We start from the raw sequence: 16,295 nt of genomic DNA on the forward strand, positions 1-16,295 counted from the left end.
TAATAAAACTGGTCTTCTTGGAAATCGGAAAGTCTTTTATATTCAGCAGAGGATGTCTTTACTTTACTTTATTATAGACAGTAACAAAAGGCAGTAAGAAAGTACAAACTTAGAAGCCTAGAAATATAAAATTAATTACAGTTGTTACCTTATAACTATCTCACTGAGAACACATATTGATTTATAGTTAATCAATGAAAAAAACAAATAAAAACATTACTAAACAGGGATCAAAGACTATGGTTTATTTGTTTATATTATGTTGGTTCATTTTTTTGAAACTGTTTTTTAAAAATGTCATACGCTTAATGGCACGTTCAGATACCTCGTAATTCTAAGATGAAAGATGCCGATATGGGGGTAGTTCAATTCGGCATATGGAATGACATACACAAGTTGTTACCATAAATGATCATCACGTTGATTATAATATGAATAAAAGAAACCATAGGTTACGACTGAATTGATCAAGCATTACCAACAATATCAAAGGTGGCAGTGTAATGTAGTTTGAAAGAAATAAACAAGACACACACATATATATATATATATATATATATATATATATATATATATATGTATATTTATACTACTACTACTCCGCTGGCTCAGTGACCCAAAGTGGGTCTTGGCCTCCGAAGCGAGAGACATCCACTTTCCTCTATCTTGCGCCATCGTCTGCCATTGGTTGACATTCAATTCGCGCAAGTCTGCCTCAACGCGATCGATCCAGCGATACCTGGGTCTACCCGCTGGTCTTCGACCCCTCGGTTTTTCCAGGTACGCTACCTTCACGCTCCGATCCGATCCCATTCGCTCCAAGTGACCAAGCCAACGGATTCGTTGAGCTTTATATTCGCCAATGACATTTGGCTGTGCTACTAAAGTCTCAATTTCGGCATTCTTTCGGAGGCTCCAAGATCCGTCTTGATTTCTCGCTGGTCCCAAGATCTTCCGCATGATTTTGCGTTCCGTCACTAGCAGTTTTTGTTATTCTTTCAAAGTTAGCGTCCAAGCTTCACAGCCATACATCAATATTGGTCGTATTACGGTTTTGTAGATACGGACTTTTGTACTTCTGCTTAGGAGCCTAGGTTGCTTAGTACTAGAACCTTGTGAAGTGCTGCACTGCTGTTTACTAACTATCTTAGTCTATTTACTAACTTAAATTATAATGATTTATTTAAATCAATGGTGTTTTATTTGTCTTTGATTACGCCCTAAAGATGTCCAGTTTTTAAAACTACGGTTCGTGTGATCACTTCCTAATCTCTAAGTTGAATTTGAATATAAGATTGAAAATCTATGTATAAGGCATTTTTCTAGTAGACTTCTCCATTATAAATTCTCGTTGCACGTATAGAACAGTAATATAGGTTATTTAATTGTCTAAAATAATTATGTTAAAGTCTAGGTCGCTTATCGATCTGCCTTATGGCAGTCAAGTAACAGAGGTGAATGGTTGTTACGTCACCGTGTACCACGATGGTACTAGAAAGTAAAAGGTAGTAGGTTCTATATAGACAATTGTTTGAATATAGAACAGTATATATCGAGTCACGCATTTCGAATCCTCGATATTAAGTTCATATGTACTTTCGTAAGAAATATAATTATTTTAGTTATATTATGGAGACATATGGCAATGAAAACGAACTGACCGGAGCAGTATAGCACGTTCTCATGGTGTACAGATGACCTTCTTGAGGTCATCGTAAGACGTTGACTGTAGGCTGCTTTTTACCGATCTTATAGAAAATCTATATTGAAAGCATATATCTAGCAGTAGGCGTCTTACGTCTTAAATAATAATAATCTTGAAATGTCATTATTATTGATCAGACAGATTGATCATACACTAGGAATTATTAACCCTTAATAACTTAGAGTTTCAATTTTGATACCAATCTTTTAAACCGAATGTTCACATTACTATTAGTTTTTTTATAGGTTGGCTGTACGAATTTTACTGTTGTATAATATTCTTTCCAACGAAATTAAAAAAAAATCTGTTTTTCCCTTCATCTAGACCCTCAAGAAAATATAGTAATATTAAAAAAAATTACTTTCGTAAATCAGGCTATTAAGGGTTAAAGAATTTAGGTGAGTGGAGATAATCGGTCGTAGAGGGTAGTGAACGACGTTTACCCTCAAAGTGGGCAGACAATATATAGTTCGGAAGAAATTAGATGCAGGATTTAGCGATCTGTTTTTTGTAGACGATCTATGTGGGTAGATGTAAAATCATATCAGCTTATATACTCCCACTATAAGGTCTAAGCCTCGCTCATAGGTCGCTGCGATGATCGGTCTCTCGCAAGAGAAGTCTACAACCTTAACTATGTCAATGATGCGATGCTAGAAGAATTTTTAGGCTATGTAAGAAAAGACCAATATTTAGCCACTTCCGCACATGCAGTGGTAGTCATGCAATAAAATGCACCGCCCGCTAGCCCGCCGATAAATGCGTATGCGGCAAACAATGCGAATCACACAACCGCCACCGCCAAACTACTCAACACGTGTTTCACTCCTCCACGGGGCATCTTCAGGAGTTATGTTACACCGATTAGTGCCAAACACAAAGTGAGCTCAGTCCGTTGCCGCTTGTTATTTATATGCCACCTCCTCCCGCCTGATTCCATTAAATAGTTCTTAGGCTATGTAGAAAGATTGTGATAAACGTAATAAAAAGTAATGAGTCGATAATTCAAGAAAAACGTAAATAAAATAAGGCGAATGTAGGCAAAATAATAGGGAGGGGAAAGGGAGTCACGTACGATCTTGGTGGGAATCGCTACATGTGAGAATAGCATTAATTATCACCGAGTATACTCGACCGCTTAAATTTGATACTTGTCGATCCGACGAAACGATATGACAAAGCGATCGAAGGACAAGATCAAAATTACGTAAACCGTTAAACCGGCAATACGCAGCGTTTTGAAATTCCGATAACGTACATTGTTGTTATCGGATTATTAATAATTTTTTATCGCTTACGTTACTACAGATATGAAAAAGATGTACTTAATTATATTCTGAGGGATTTCACAAGGACAGCGACGAGTAATCTAGAGGGTACGCATAGTTCATATATATATATATATATATATATATATATATATGTATATAAATCTGAACAAATGCTCTCTCAGGGACAATTTGGGTAGAATTAAGTGAAATCCAATCTAACTTGACCTGTTTTCGGTAAAAAGGAAATTTCTACTAAATTTCAAACCTTTTGGCTCTATGGTTACATAAATATCGTGATGAGTCTTAACATAGGAAAAGTAATATATATATTAATATATAAATATATATATATATATATATACATATATATTACTTTTCTTATGTTAAGACTCATCACGATATATATATATATATATTAATATATATATATACATATATATATATATATATATATATATATAAAACTAAACAAATGCTCTCTCAAGGACGTTTTGGGTGGAATTAAGTAAAATCCTATCTAACTTGACCTCTTTTCGGTAAAAGGGAAATTTCTTCCAAATTTCAAACCTCTAGGCTTTATGGTTACATAGATATCGTGATGAGTATTAACGTATAATATATATATATATATACATATGATAATTTCTGTCGATGGACATTCGATGCAGGCAGGGAGGCATAGTCCACCTATGTCCACGCTATGTCTTCGGTCTACCAAATGCGGGTTTACCAACTCGTGGTCGCCACTCGAGGACCTTTCGGCCCCAACGGCCATCGGTTGCACGAGAGATGTTCCCCACTCACTGCCATTTCAGACAAGCTATTCTGTGAGCTATTGTATCTTGGTTCTACAACGGATCTCCCCATTCATATATATATACATATGTACGAGGTATGATAAAAAATACAGCGACAACAAAGCATTAAGTTGACAAGTTGTTAATTATAGCATTGCAGTATTGAAACGGAGTAAAGTAAACGCAGGGGCGGCCTAACCTATAGTGCAGGGTGTGCAATGCACACGGGCGCCGCTGTCTCAGGAGGCACCACGACGCTCCCTAAGACAGCTAAGAGCATCGTCTTGGACCATCATGGTACAACAATGATATGACAGAAGCGGCCAATCAGCGCGGTGGCGGCAGTTGCATAAGAAGAAAGGCCGTAACTAATACCATACTGTAAGCTATACCTATGCTATATGAAAAAAGTTTTTGTTACGACGGCAAAGTTAATAGTTATAGCCGCGGGGAGGGGGCAGGCTTAGGGGGCGCCAGGGTTTCATTGCACACGGGCGCTACACGAGCTAGAGATGAGTATAAAATTAAAGTATAGTATTAAAGTGTGGGTCGTATACGCCCCTCGTGGCCTGAATGGAAAATTTTCAAAAACTGCCGTAACACGGAACGTGTTAGAAGACGTGGTTAAAAAAAACTCAATATCAGCTAATTACAAATTCATGCTTGTAATTAACGATACTATACAATCATATTAATATTAATTATTATTTATCGGAACACATCACTGGCTGGCTGATAATATGTTCTGCGTTAGCGTTCAAGGTTGGTCCGTTACGTTTTTTTCTACTTGGTTTTTGTTTAAATCATTCTTGCATTTGCTTATCTACCTACATTAAAGCACATTAAATTTAGATAAGTTTGATTCCAAAGCTCTTCAAGGTTGCAGAAACGAATGACTAGCAATAACTTACGTGTCTAAACTTAGCCAGTTAAGTTATTTGATGTAGTAAGTAGAAAATTGAGAAAGAAAAAAGAAACTGCATAAAGTACTATAAGATCTCTGTCGTTTTAGGGTAAAGGTGTATAATAAATAATAAAAAAACCTCAGGGTTGATTTCCGTAAGATTATGTTTATTTTTTGTTCAGGGTTGATTTTAATCTAGTGAACCCAGCTCAAAAAATTCAAAAAGAATCATGATATCTTCGATTTCGAAGAGGCACATGTGAATCTGGTGGGTGGTCCTGGATGCTACTGTCTTACACTGGAGCAGTACCTGACCAGCGTAAAAAAACATGCCCAGTTAAGATCAGTGTTATCAGACGCAGTGGGGTTTGCAACAGCTGGAGCAGGGTTTAGGAGACAACAGCTTATTCACACATGACAAGCATTGCTTCTTCACCTCGACGTTCATTCTATATGTTTGCGGAAAGGCCCGCAATGAACCTCGAAGTTTACCCTTCAAACAAGAAATCAATGCTTCTTTGACTAATACGACTTCTTCCATTACTCAACAAGATGCACGGATTCACATCCGTACACCGTTGAAATTCCTTCCACCCGCACTAAGCGTTTTGCTAATACTTTTATAGTGCGAACAGCCGAGTGTAGCAACCTACCGAAGTAAGTTTTTTCTAGCCAATTATAACTCTTAGAGTGTTCAAGACAAGAGTGTTTAGGTTATTTCTAGGCAAGCATATAGCATCTTAGACCTCTGCTTATAAAGGATAAAAAAGACGATACATTAGGTTAGGACATTATTAAGTGGCTGATAAAGCTATATACGAGTAGACATATGAAGCTAGCAACAAAAAGCACCTTTTTTTAAAAAAAATACCAAAGAATACTTTAAAAATGCATACATTTCGAAATGGTTTATGTGCCTGTGTATATATTGTTGTAAATATTATTTCTAATACCAAAGAATACCGTTGGCCTTTACAAGTGATTGAAAAAATGTATATTGTTCAATCCAAGAATACTATACTGGTATTAATGCGTGGAGTTAAATGTTGTTGATGTTCAGGAAGGGTATTGTCGCGCTCTTTATAAAAATATTATGTAAAGAGCAACTGTTCAGTTTCCCGTTGGCTCTTTTTAACAGAACTGTCTTCCGAACAGGTGGTAGCTTCATTTAGGGACAATAATGCCGATAATTTATGTGTATATAATAGCCTATATGAATAAAAAATATTTTGAATTTGCATCGATTTGGATTTTAGTAATATATGTAAGAGCCTTAAAGTGATGAGCACATAGCTTATTTGCTGTCAATGTATATAATGTACAATTTAATCTTAAAAATAGCGGTTTAAAAAAATAAATAATGTAATGATAATATAGTGATAATATGTAATGGTAAAAATCATTTTTGATAAAAAAATAGGTTACATATTTTGGAATAGTCATCGTGTAGATCTTTGATGTAAGATTTTACATTAATGATTAATACAAGATGATTTAAAATAGGTTTAACACACCTTAAAATTTTATGCTGACAAATCATTCACCTGTTTCAAAGTTTTTACACCTAAAATAAATCGCCTTGTATAATTAGTGAGGTAAAAATAAATTGAACATTACCACCGGATATAAAAAGTGAATACTAAAAATAGACTACAGGCCCTGTACTTCTAGTACAGACAGGCACGTGTAAGGGGCTTAATACGAACGACGTGAGACACTGTAAGGGTGTCTTGAAGCGGCGCGAAGGGTCGGAAACCGTGTCAAGATGCTGCAATACTGGTGATATACCGTTCCTATTTATACCACCGATGTCTTGTACGTTATGCGGCTGTTCGTTTAAATATATTTTTCTTGATTCAAGGTCACAGATTGTTTTCAACCTGAAAGAGGTGGATGTATAGATCATTTGTCTGCAAAAAGCATTAAACCTATATCCCACCACTGTATAAAGATCGCTTTGAAATATATTACCTTATTTTTTTATTTTAATGCGACAAGCAATATAGCAATGGAGAGAGCTATCTTCGGATTTTAGATCGAATCAAAAACGAGGAGATCCGAAGGAAAAAAATCTCAGACGTTGCTCGAAGAATTAATTACTTGTTCATAGTGGCAGTGGACTAGGCATATCGATCGTGCTGGATTTAGGTCCGAAAGGTTCAAGTGGCGACTAAGAATAGGTGGATGTTTTGTGTATAGGCTCCCTATTTTTTTTTGGTCCCCTTTTATTGGAGGCCTCTCGTGTTCCCCTAACATGGGTAAGGTTAAGGTTTTTAATATCTACAATAAGTCATTGACACTCTTAATTTATTTCTTCTATCATACGTCACATTATCATTCGTTCTCTCTACTGCCACACATCACAATGTCTTCCACTCTTTATCATTTATTACATTCCTTTCTTCCGTCTTCTCTCATTCTTCATCTCAGTTCTTAATATTACAGCTATGCTAATTTACATTTTGGTTATGTTTGTCTTTTCTTTATTTTTACAATGACTCCCTATTAGATAGACCTAAGACATAGTTAAGATATTGAGAAGTCTCTGGACATGGACTTCGTAAGTTATCCGTGGTGCTTAGGTGAGGCAGTTGGCGTTTAAAATGCCCACAAACGCCTGCTACAAGTCATAAGCAGGGTTTTTGAAAACGCTATTAATGCCGTAAGTTACTGACTTCGTTTCAAGCGTTTTCAAATCTTGTTTTACTATGTATTAAAGTTTATTATTGTTTACTATCTGTATTTGCTTGAAGACTTTCTATTTCTTATCCTTTTCTGTCAATAGATACCTGTAGCAAGGTATAGGCTTGTCGCATTTCATAAGCGTTTTGCTGACAAATGAGCTATCGTCGTATAAATAAAATATTTCCAGACGCAATTCGAGGCAGTTTCGCGTAAAGTGATTATCAATAAAATCAATTCGGTATCTTTTGTTAATCCACGCAATCAAAATCCTCTAGTTGCTATGTTATTACACGTAAGCAATGATAAGTTCGTCGTGATCAATTAGTTACAGTACGTTGGTACATCTTGTGAGTGGTTGACGTGTTGGTTAGGAGAAATGTTGGCATCCGTCACCGGCGGTTGGGTGCAGGTGAGAACTGTTCTTATCATCATATCAGCTCATACATCCACTGCAAGTCATAGGCCTCCAAATGGTACAATGACCTGCCACGCGCTGCCCTGACTAAAAATAAGATGAAACAAGCATCGCTATTAGAGACATACTTTCAAAAAAATTCATGAATATACCATGCGTATCATAGCTATGTAGATGATTTATTAGGCTTCATTTGGAATGCATTAGTCCACTTTTACTTACCAATATTCTCTTCCCTCATAACCGAATATGAAATAATCCATTTAAAGATGCTTTGGAAGCCTATTCCAGAAACAAGGTGATGAATAAGCTCTTGACAGGTCTAAAACCTTCACCAGTTTACAGAGAATTTTTCTGTTATATTTCTCGCTTTTTCCTTCGAGTATTCACATGAATTTATTCCGGTATTTTTTCTTTGACGGCGTTTAGTATTTTCGTTCGAAGTTGAATAAAAATTTATAACAATAGTTATCTAATATATAAAATTCTCTTGTCACGGTGTTCGAACTTGAACTCCTCTGAAACGGCTTGACTGATTTTTACCAAATTTAATATGCGTATTCAGTAGGTCTGAGAATCGGCTACTATCTATTTTCTATACCCCTAAGTGATAAAGGTTGTTCACACTAAAAAAATTATTTTTATTTTTTTAACGAAATTTTTTGTTTTTATTTTTTTATGATACAGCATACAAGAATACATACAACCATAAATTTTCACCCCTCTACGATTAACCCTTATTTTTTATTTGTAAATTAAAATATCAATTGTTTTTTGCAAAACAACGTTTGCGGGATCAGCTAGTAGTACAATAATACTATGCATATTTTTAACTTTAATTTAAAAAGGAAACTAAACACATTAATTTTAATCGAAACAAAAAAAGATATACAGAAAAGAAATAATGTGTCATTTGCAAAGTTTTCAATAGTTTTATTTATTTTAACGTTAAAGAACTTTTTTATTCATTTTATTACGAAGAACATTACTTTGTCATGGTTATGTTATTTATTAATATATATATCTTGAAAAGGTTATTTACCTATAACATTACATTTTTAATAATTTTAATATGTATACATTTTAATAAGATAAATAAAACTTTTAGTGTAAATTAAGACGGTAAAACTTCTTTGTTTACTTTTCAAAACAAATGCTTTTACAAGATCATTAATTCGATATTAGTTAAAAATTAAATTATTGTAGTATTTATTATTTATTAAATAGGAAAAATATAAAATAGTTAATATTTAGCCATTAATAATATAACTGTAAAACCATAACTTGAGAACGACTTAAGCAATTTCATTCATCCTTTTTTCTTTCCAAACAGTTATTAGAAAGTACTTAAAAAAATACAAACATTAGAATTTAAAAAATAAAACGTAAAAGCGTAACGTAAGCTAACATAAAAGTTTCTGACAGCATACATCGATCACGAAATTAATATGTTTATTTCAAATTTATTACATAAAGTAATCAAAACGTGTCGCATTATTTTTTTTCTATTACAATGTTACAGGCAATTGATTGATGCCAGAATAAAACCTTCAGGGACGTAGTAATTCGAATTTTGAAAAACGGTTTTTCTTAATTTATTATCATTAAGTTATTTATTATTTTTCATACAACCTTTTATTGAATATATTACACTATATATTGATTGTGAAGGATTAATTACTCCGAAATATGTTACATTAATATATCTTTTCTATCACAATATGACAGGCCAACTTCTAACAGTACAAAGTCTACGACTAGTTACAAAATTTCAATAATATTTACGATAAATTTCTTTCGAAATACTAAGCCTAATGGATAAGAATAGATAATATTAATTAAGTATTGTTCTAATCAATATCATTCTGCATGACTTCTAGAATTTTCTTTATTGATTCAAATGATTTTACTAAATTATAATTTAATTTATTATTAATGAACCCACCTCGCAGACACCTTGTGGAAACCAAACTCGTTGACAATGATGTTTTGAGTTCGTTCATAAGAGATGCCTATAATCTCGGCTATCTCTCTAATTTTTAATCTGCGATTATTAAATCAAGAACTTTTTTAATATTTTCGTCAGTAGTTGACGTCAAAGGCCTTCCAGAGCGGGGTTCATCTTTCACACTCTCTCTACCACGCTTAAATTCTGCTATCCATTTTTTGACGGATGAATATGACAGAGCACAATCGCCTAATGTACTGACCATGTCATCATGGATGGCTTTTGATGATAGCCCCTTCTTATGGAGGTACTTAATGACGGCACGCTGCTCGATTTGCTCCATTCGCGGAAATTATGTCCGATTACTTTGTTAATAAATTTATAAAATCACAACTAATTATCGCACACGTTTCGAACTTCACACAATGAACTAGTCTGAACTGAACTAAATAATGTGGCTAGATTTGATTTTTAGAATTGAATGGATCTGTGTTAGGCCGAGTACTTTTCAATCCACCTGTATGACACTAACCAATAGTTTTTATAAATAGAAATTAAATATAGATTGAGTGACTTACAATTCCATGGATTAACTTTGCCCGTGCTAGGTCCATAGCTTTGTAGACAAAGGAGTTAAGTACGGTTCTCGGGGCTGACGGCTCGAGTAGCATGTTTAAGGGAACTTTCATATAATACATTAGGTGTCAACTTCATCTACCAGACTTCCCTACCTATTATCAGACGAACCTTGGGTTACACTGTGCTATCTCACGAATGTGTAGTTTTTATAATAGAATGTTTGAGCAACTATACAGTGCAACAATAAATCATTTTTATAGTTGAACTGTATCCATAACAGATTTTTAATTTCAATTAAGTATATTTTAGTACAAACTTAAAGAAAATTGCACGCCGGCGGAAATATTTTCAAATTAAGAACTATTTTGGTGTATAAAATCGTATACCAGATGTTTCTTCTTACGTGCGATCACTATTCTCTTCAATTTTTTTTTTAATTTGATGCTGTCTGATCATTCTACAATGTTGTATATAGGTAATTTTTAATGTTGTTTCATCTATAAAGGAACACATAAAAACATTATTTTACTGTATTAACTTTTAATATATTTAACTTGTACTGCTGGTGTATTTAAATAAATAAATACCTAATTAAACTTAAAGTAATGCCGTTAATGCTTTTGATGTTTGCTCATGACAGGCCTAAATCTTCAGAGGAAGATTAAGCTGTTATACCTCTCTCTTTCTCTCTCAATATATATATATATCGGTGTAACATAACTCCTGAAGATGCCCCGTGGAGGGGTGAAACACGTGTTGAGTGATTTGACGGTGGCAGTTGTGTAGTTCGCATTGTTTGCCGCATGCGCATTTGGCAGTGGGCTGGCGGGCGGTGCACTTTGTTGCACGACTACCACTGCATGAGCGGAAGTGGCTAAATATTGGTCCTTTTCTTACTTAGGATGGACTTCCGCAAGGTAACGCCTAATCCCATTAAATACTTCACGGACTATCGAACTAATACACCCGTAAATCTCTCTTGTTTAGTTAAGCTTGATCGTTTCACAGTAAAGCTATAAATATCAACAATCAAAAAGCATTTGATAACAAAATACAGTTTCTTTTACGCACGTTTCTCTCTTTATTAATGTATCTTTAAAGGCATTATTAACTAATCGGCAATGTTAAAGAGAGATCCATAAATTAACCTGCGTTTTGTCAACCTTCACATATACTCTTGTATGTGTATTACTTCACACATACACAACCAGTTTTAATTTCGATATATGAAAGCCTCCGAACGTTAGACAGTTGATGACGTCATGTACTACGTAACTTAACCTTGACCCTGGCAACTTAATTATGCCAAAAACTATCCAAGTAGATGTATAGTGTTTTTGGGTACCTCTGTATAACTATTCAAGTTATATATGCAGTAAAATTTTAGTACATCACGTCCACTGAAAGTGTCAGTATCAGTCACTCCTAGAGATATCTATAAGTGATATATCATAATCGCCACGCTTGGCAGGCGGGTTGGCTATTGAAGCGTGGTATTATAGCAAGAGAAAGAGAGAGGGAGTATAGAAGTAATCCTCTGAAAAATTGTTTTTGAGCAGTGGAAATCCTATAAAATTAAATACAGAATTTGAATTATATAAGTTTGTGTCCCGGGAATCGAATCCGCGAGCCACGATCGCAAGTCTCACTTCTCCACCGCTGGGATACCGCTGCTCAAATAATCTTTATATTTATATAATAAAAGTGAATCGAGGAAATAAGGATATCATATGACTATTTTATCTGTAAAAAGCAATTGCAGCAGCGTCTTCTGCGTGCTACAAGATACCCGTTGTATATATGGTATATTCCACCATAGATATCTTTGTGGGTGTCCTATGCCCAGCAGTGGGCGTCTATAGGCTGAAACGATAATATTTTTTTTGATTGTATATAGTTTTTGAGAAAATAGAAAACTAATGTTCGGAAACTATGCCTTGGTATTTCAGGCTGTATTTTGAAGAGAATTGTGTAAGAGTAGTGAGAATATACCCCTGTCCTTCCCCCAGAGGCGGGTCATTTTGAACGTCCGGAAGATTTCCCCCCCGAAACCAAAAAAAGGGGGGACCTATCCACGCCGCTTCTAACAGCACGTGGTCACCACTTAAGAACATGACACACATAAAATACATTCAAATGTCTCGGTTATATTTCGTAACAAAATTTATACTGGCCACAAATACCAAGGACGGTGTATAAAAATAAACCATCGGTTTGTTTTTTAAAAAAAGATTTAAAAAAACTCTAGACGGAACGTTAACCCGAGGTTTAGAAGTGCACCGGATCCATACCTAGTTGCTAACCGAGCTTTTGAAATAAATCATGAAAAAACTTTTTAATCATGTTGTTTGACTGCGATACCAACAGACTTTATTTAATTATGATATATATAGGATCTCCTCATAATTTATGACTTTTTCTTATTAAACGGTTTTATTTAGTTCGACCCGTACAGAATTTGTTTATTTGGGTCAAAATTAGAAATTGAAATTTAAGCACCTTCCCGTTGTCAGATTGATCTGAAATTTGGTAAACACATTTAATTTAGATGCCAATACAATATAATAAAATCAATAACATTATAAATCTAAGATGACCGCCGATACAAAATGGCGTATTACATATTTTTCCTTAACCCCCTCAATAAAATCAATAAAATCAAATGAAAGGGCTACATTAGTAAAACACGATGATTATGTCGAAATTTAAAATTCTAGATGGACGCTGTTCCAATATGGCGGACTAGGTACATATTTATCCACAACCACCACAATATGGGTATCAAAAAACCGTTTAATTTAAAAGTTTTGTAAATGTATTTTTTATTTATAAACCTATAAATTAATGTATGTTATTAAATATATCTTATAATAACATTCGGGAATGTTTAGTTGATCGAAATGTGTGGAACTTCGTTAATTGTCTCATTGATATTATAATGTACACATTAAAAATACTTAAATATAATTTAAAAATCGAAACCGTTTTGAGTTTCTGGTCGACTCTTCTCAGCAGGTCAGCATTGAGAGCTGATGGAATTGACAAAACTGAACATTTTATAAAAAAAGTAATTGACTGTTAAAAAGTACGAATAAACATTAACTCGATTAGAAATATTTTAGATTTTGTTTTAATCAATATTTACATTTTTAATATTGTAACGCGGACCATTTTGTATAACAATCAGTATGTTATATATTTAATGGAATCAGGCGTTACCTCGCGGAAGTCCATCCTATGTAAGAAAAGGACCAATATTTAGCCACTTCCGCACATGCAGTGGTAGTCGTGCATCAAAGTGCACCATGCAACAAAATGAAACTCACTATGTTCTATCCAAAATTAAAATCAGGTATTTAAAATTAATTAAAATATTAAATAATTATAAAATCTACTTTTATTCGTAATTTGCGGGCAAATTACTCTTTTTTTGTTAATGAAGTTTAAAAAATGTCAAGTTATTACGACAAAAAAAAAACAAAACGAAATGCCAGGAAAACATTTTAACTTAGATTTCTACGTTTGAAATAATATTTATTTATTGTTTTAAAGCAGTGCATTTGACCTCTGTCTTGTCTGATGCTAAGTGATGACGAGGTCTACGATGTTACAACCTTGCCTAGAAGAAACCTATTCACTCTCGTCTTGAATACTCCCAAGTTATAAATTTTTAAAACAACCAAAGAGTTTTTACTAAAAGATGAAATTCATTTATTCAACATAGAGACTTTTATCAGAACTTTTATTGATCGTCAACTTATTACTTATATTTAATCTATTTCATTTTTGACTCTACTCTGCTTCGCAAGGTGTTATAGTTGTGGAGAAGAAGCAGAAAGAAACTCCACAACAACACCTATTTTTAATAAAGCTTAACACAGATTTATACATGTATATTTTATCAGATGTAGCCTAATTAAATCAAAATAATCAGGTGACATCATCGCCAAAGATTCTAGCCATTTAAATATTCGTTTATACGAGTATAAAAATAAATAAGAAGCCTGATTTTTTTAACTCTTACATCAGAATTTATTGACATTTATTTTATCTAGAACAATAGCCTGCCTTAAATTAAAAACACTAGAGTAAAACAGGTAAAGCCGGGTGAAAATACGAGCGTACTAAATATAGATCACCTCGCCATTGTCAAGCTTCATTGCAATCGGGAATGCGTGTTAACAAGCCGACAGCAAGCGGAACCTTTTGTATGGTTTCTATCGATTCATGTTTACAGCTTATATTACACGTATTGTTACGTGACTAGATTAGAACCGCTTCTCTTTAATGAACAACTCACTACCGTTCTTCTATACATATATACAGGGTGATTAATAATATATACAAAAGTATAAAAGAGATGAATGTGTAACTCATTTTCAATTAATATATTGTTTTAATTTTTTTTACATATAAGCCCCTCTTTATGAGGGACCTATTGTTCGCCCATCTTGTGTGAGACAGGGACTTTTAATTTTTTATTAATATATTTACACACTTTATTTATTTTTATTCTTTTTTTTCATGTTTCTTATAATCCCTCTTTCTTCTTCTTCTTTTTTTGTACAGTTTTCCCAGTCTTTCACTTCCATTCTGTTATCCTTACGTCCATCCTGAGCCACTACATACTAATTCTAGTGTACAATTTTATTTTATTTATTACAATTTCCCACCATTTTATTTATTACCCATTTTTATTTTACAAATTAAATAATTCTTTAACTATTTTTACTATTTTGGTGCTTTCTTTACAATATAATTTCTTACAATATCTGAATCATCTATATCGTTATATTTTTATTTAAAGCATTTTTATTTACCTCTTGGCAGTAGCCGAGGAAGCATTTTCTCTCCTCTTTATTTTGCATTATGGCATATATTGTTTTAATTATAAATGTGTGAGAAAAATGATTATATTGCAACATTACGATAGAAGGATATATAAGGGTTGAAATTGACAGGGGAAGTCCCGGGGGCTAGTCAGATTTGCCAGGTACGATGAATGTATGTTCTTGTTTAATTATAAATCATGGTTTAAATCAAATGTTTCCACTACTACCTTCCCTTGATATATCATTCCACATTAATTATATAGGATTGTCAATATTCATAAATAATATTTTTGTTTTTAATAATAGTTATATATCGTTAGCAGTGGTAGCTCAGAGGTAAATGACTAAGACATGCAATAGTAGATCGCAGTTCGATTCACGGGAAACAATTTTATATAATTCGCACTTTTATGCAAAATTTCAGAAAGATGATATACATCGAACCGCCTGAAAAACATAGTTATTCTGGTATATCCATAAATATATATCTTTGGTGGTGGCCTATATCTTGTATTGTATGTCTATAGGATAAAATGACGTTAATATGAATACACTTATACTCGTAATATACATATAGATGATTATAGAAAACATAGGCACTGTTAAAAAATAATATGTTAATTTGAAGATTTATATCGAAAATATATTTTATTTATCGAAGTATTAGCTACGGTCGTGAATCGAATACAACCTGACCCCTGGCGTGCAAAAACAAACTAACATGCCAAAGCATAGTTAAGTTCTTTTTGTATTATTCATATCTTCAAACATAAAGCAAATCATCGATTATATGTGGGATTACTGAGAAAAGGTTTGGGTTTAGAAATAAAACAAAGTACCTCTGGAACTTATTGGTTTAAGCTCAACAAGTTATAGAAAGGATTATATTTGAGAATTATCTATGACATCGAATCTGTTCAGTAGTTGACATCGCTAAGCGTCGATAGCGCGACTGCTAGGGAAAAAGGTCGAGGTGGCAATTATCACCTCCATCATGAAAGAGGAAGAAGGAAGAGAAACCTTCCTCAACTTCTGTAGAACGGTAGCCAAGACAGCAATGAACAGGAACAAATGATAAGTTTAATAATTAAGCAAAAAACTTGTAATAGACACACACACACACAATCAGAATATTCAAAACTCTTTTACCTACTTTATT

General features: G+C 33.6%; 1 protein-coding gene across 2 annotated transcripts in view; it reads left to right on the plus strand.

Annotated features, from left to right (window-relative positions):
- The window catches only part of Atet (ABC transporter expressed in trachea), a 60,875-nt gene that overhangs the window by 16,037 nt on the left and 28,543 nt on the right, over positions 1-16,295 (plus strand). Inside the window, exon 1 of one of the 2 annotated variants that reach the window (XM_068776792.1) lies at positions 7,716-7,771. The exons of the other annotated variant lie outside the window; for it this stretch is intronic. Coding sequence (XP_068632893.1) covers positions 7,739-7,771 — 33 coding nt within the window. The 5' untranslated portion in view covers positions 7,716-7,738. Of the gene's footprint in view, positions 1-7,715; positions 7,772-16,295 lie in introns of those variants that run through there. 2 annotated transcript variants of the gene reach the window in all.

The sequence above is a fragment of the Battus philenor genome, unplaced genomic scaffold (genome assembly GCF_028537555.1).
Source record: "Battus philenor isolate CCGP_79_NKW_IND1 unplaced genomic scaffold, ilBatPhil1.0.hap1 SCAF_12, whole genome shotgun sequence".
In the NCBI taxonomy this organism is placed as follows: domain Eukaryota; kingdom Metazoa; phylum Arthropoda; class Insecta; order Lepidoptera; family Papilionidae; genus Battus; species Battus philenor.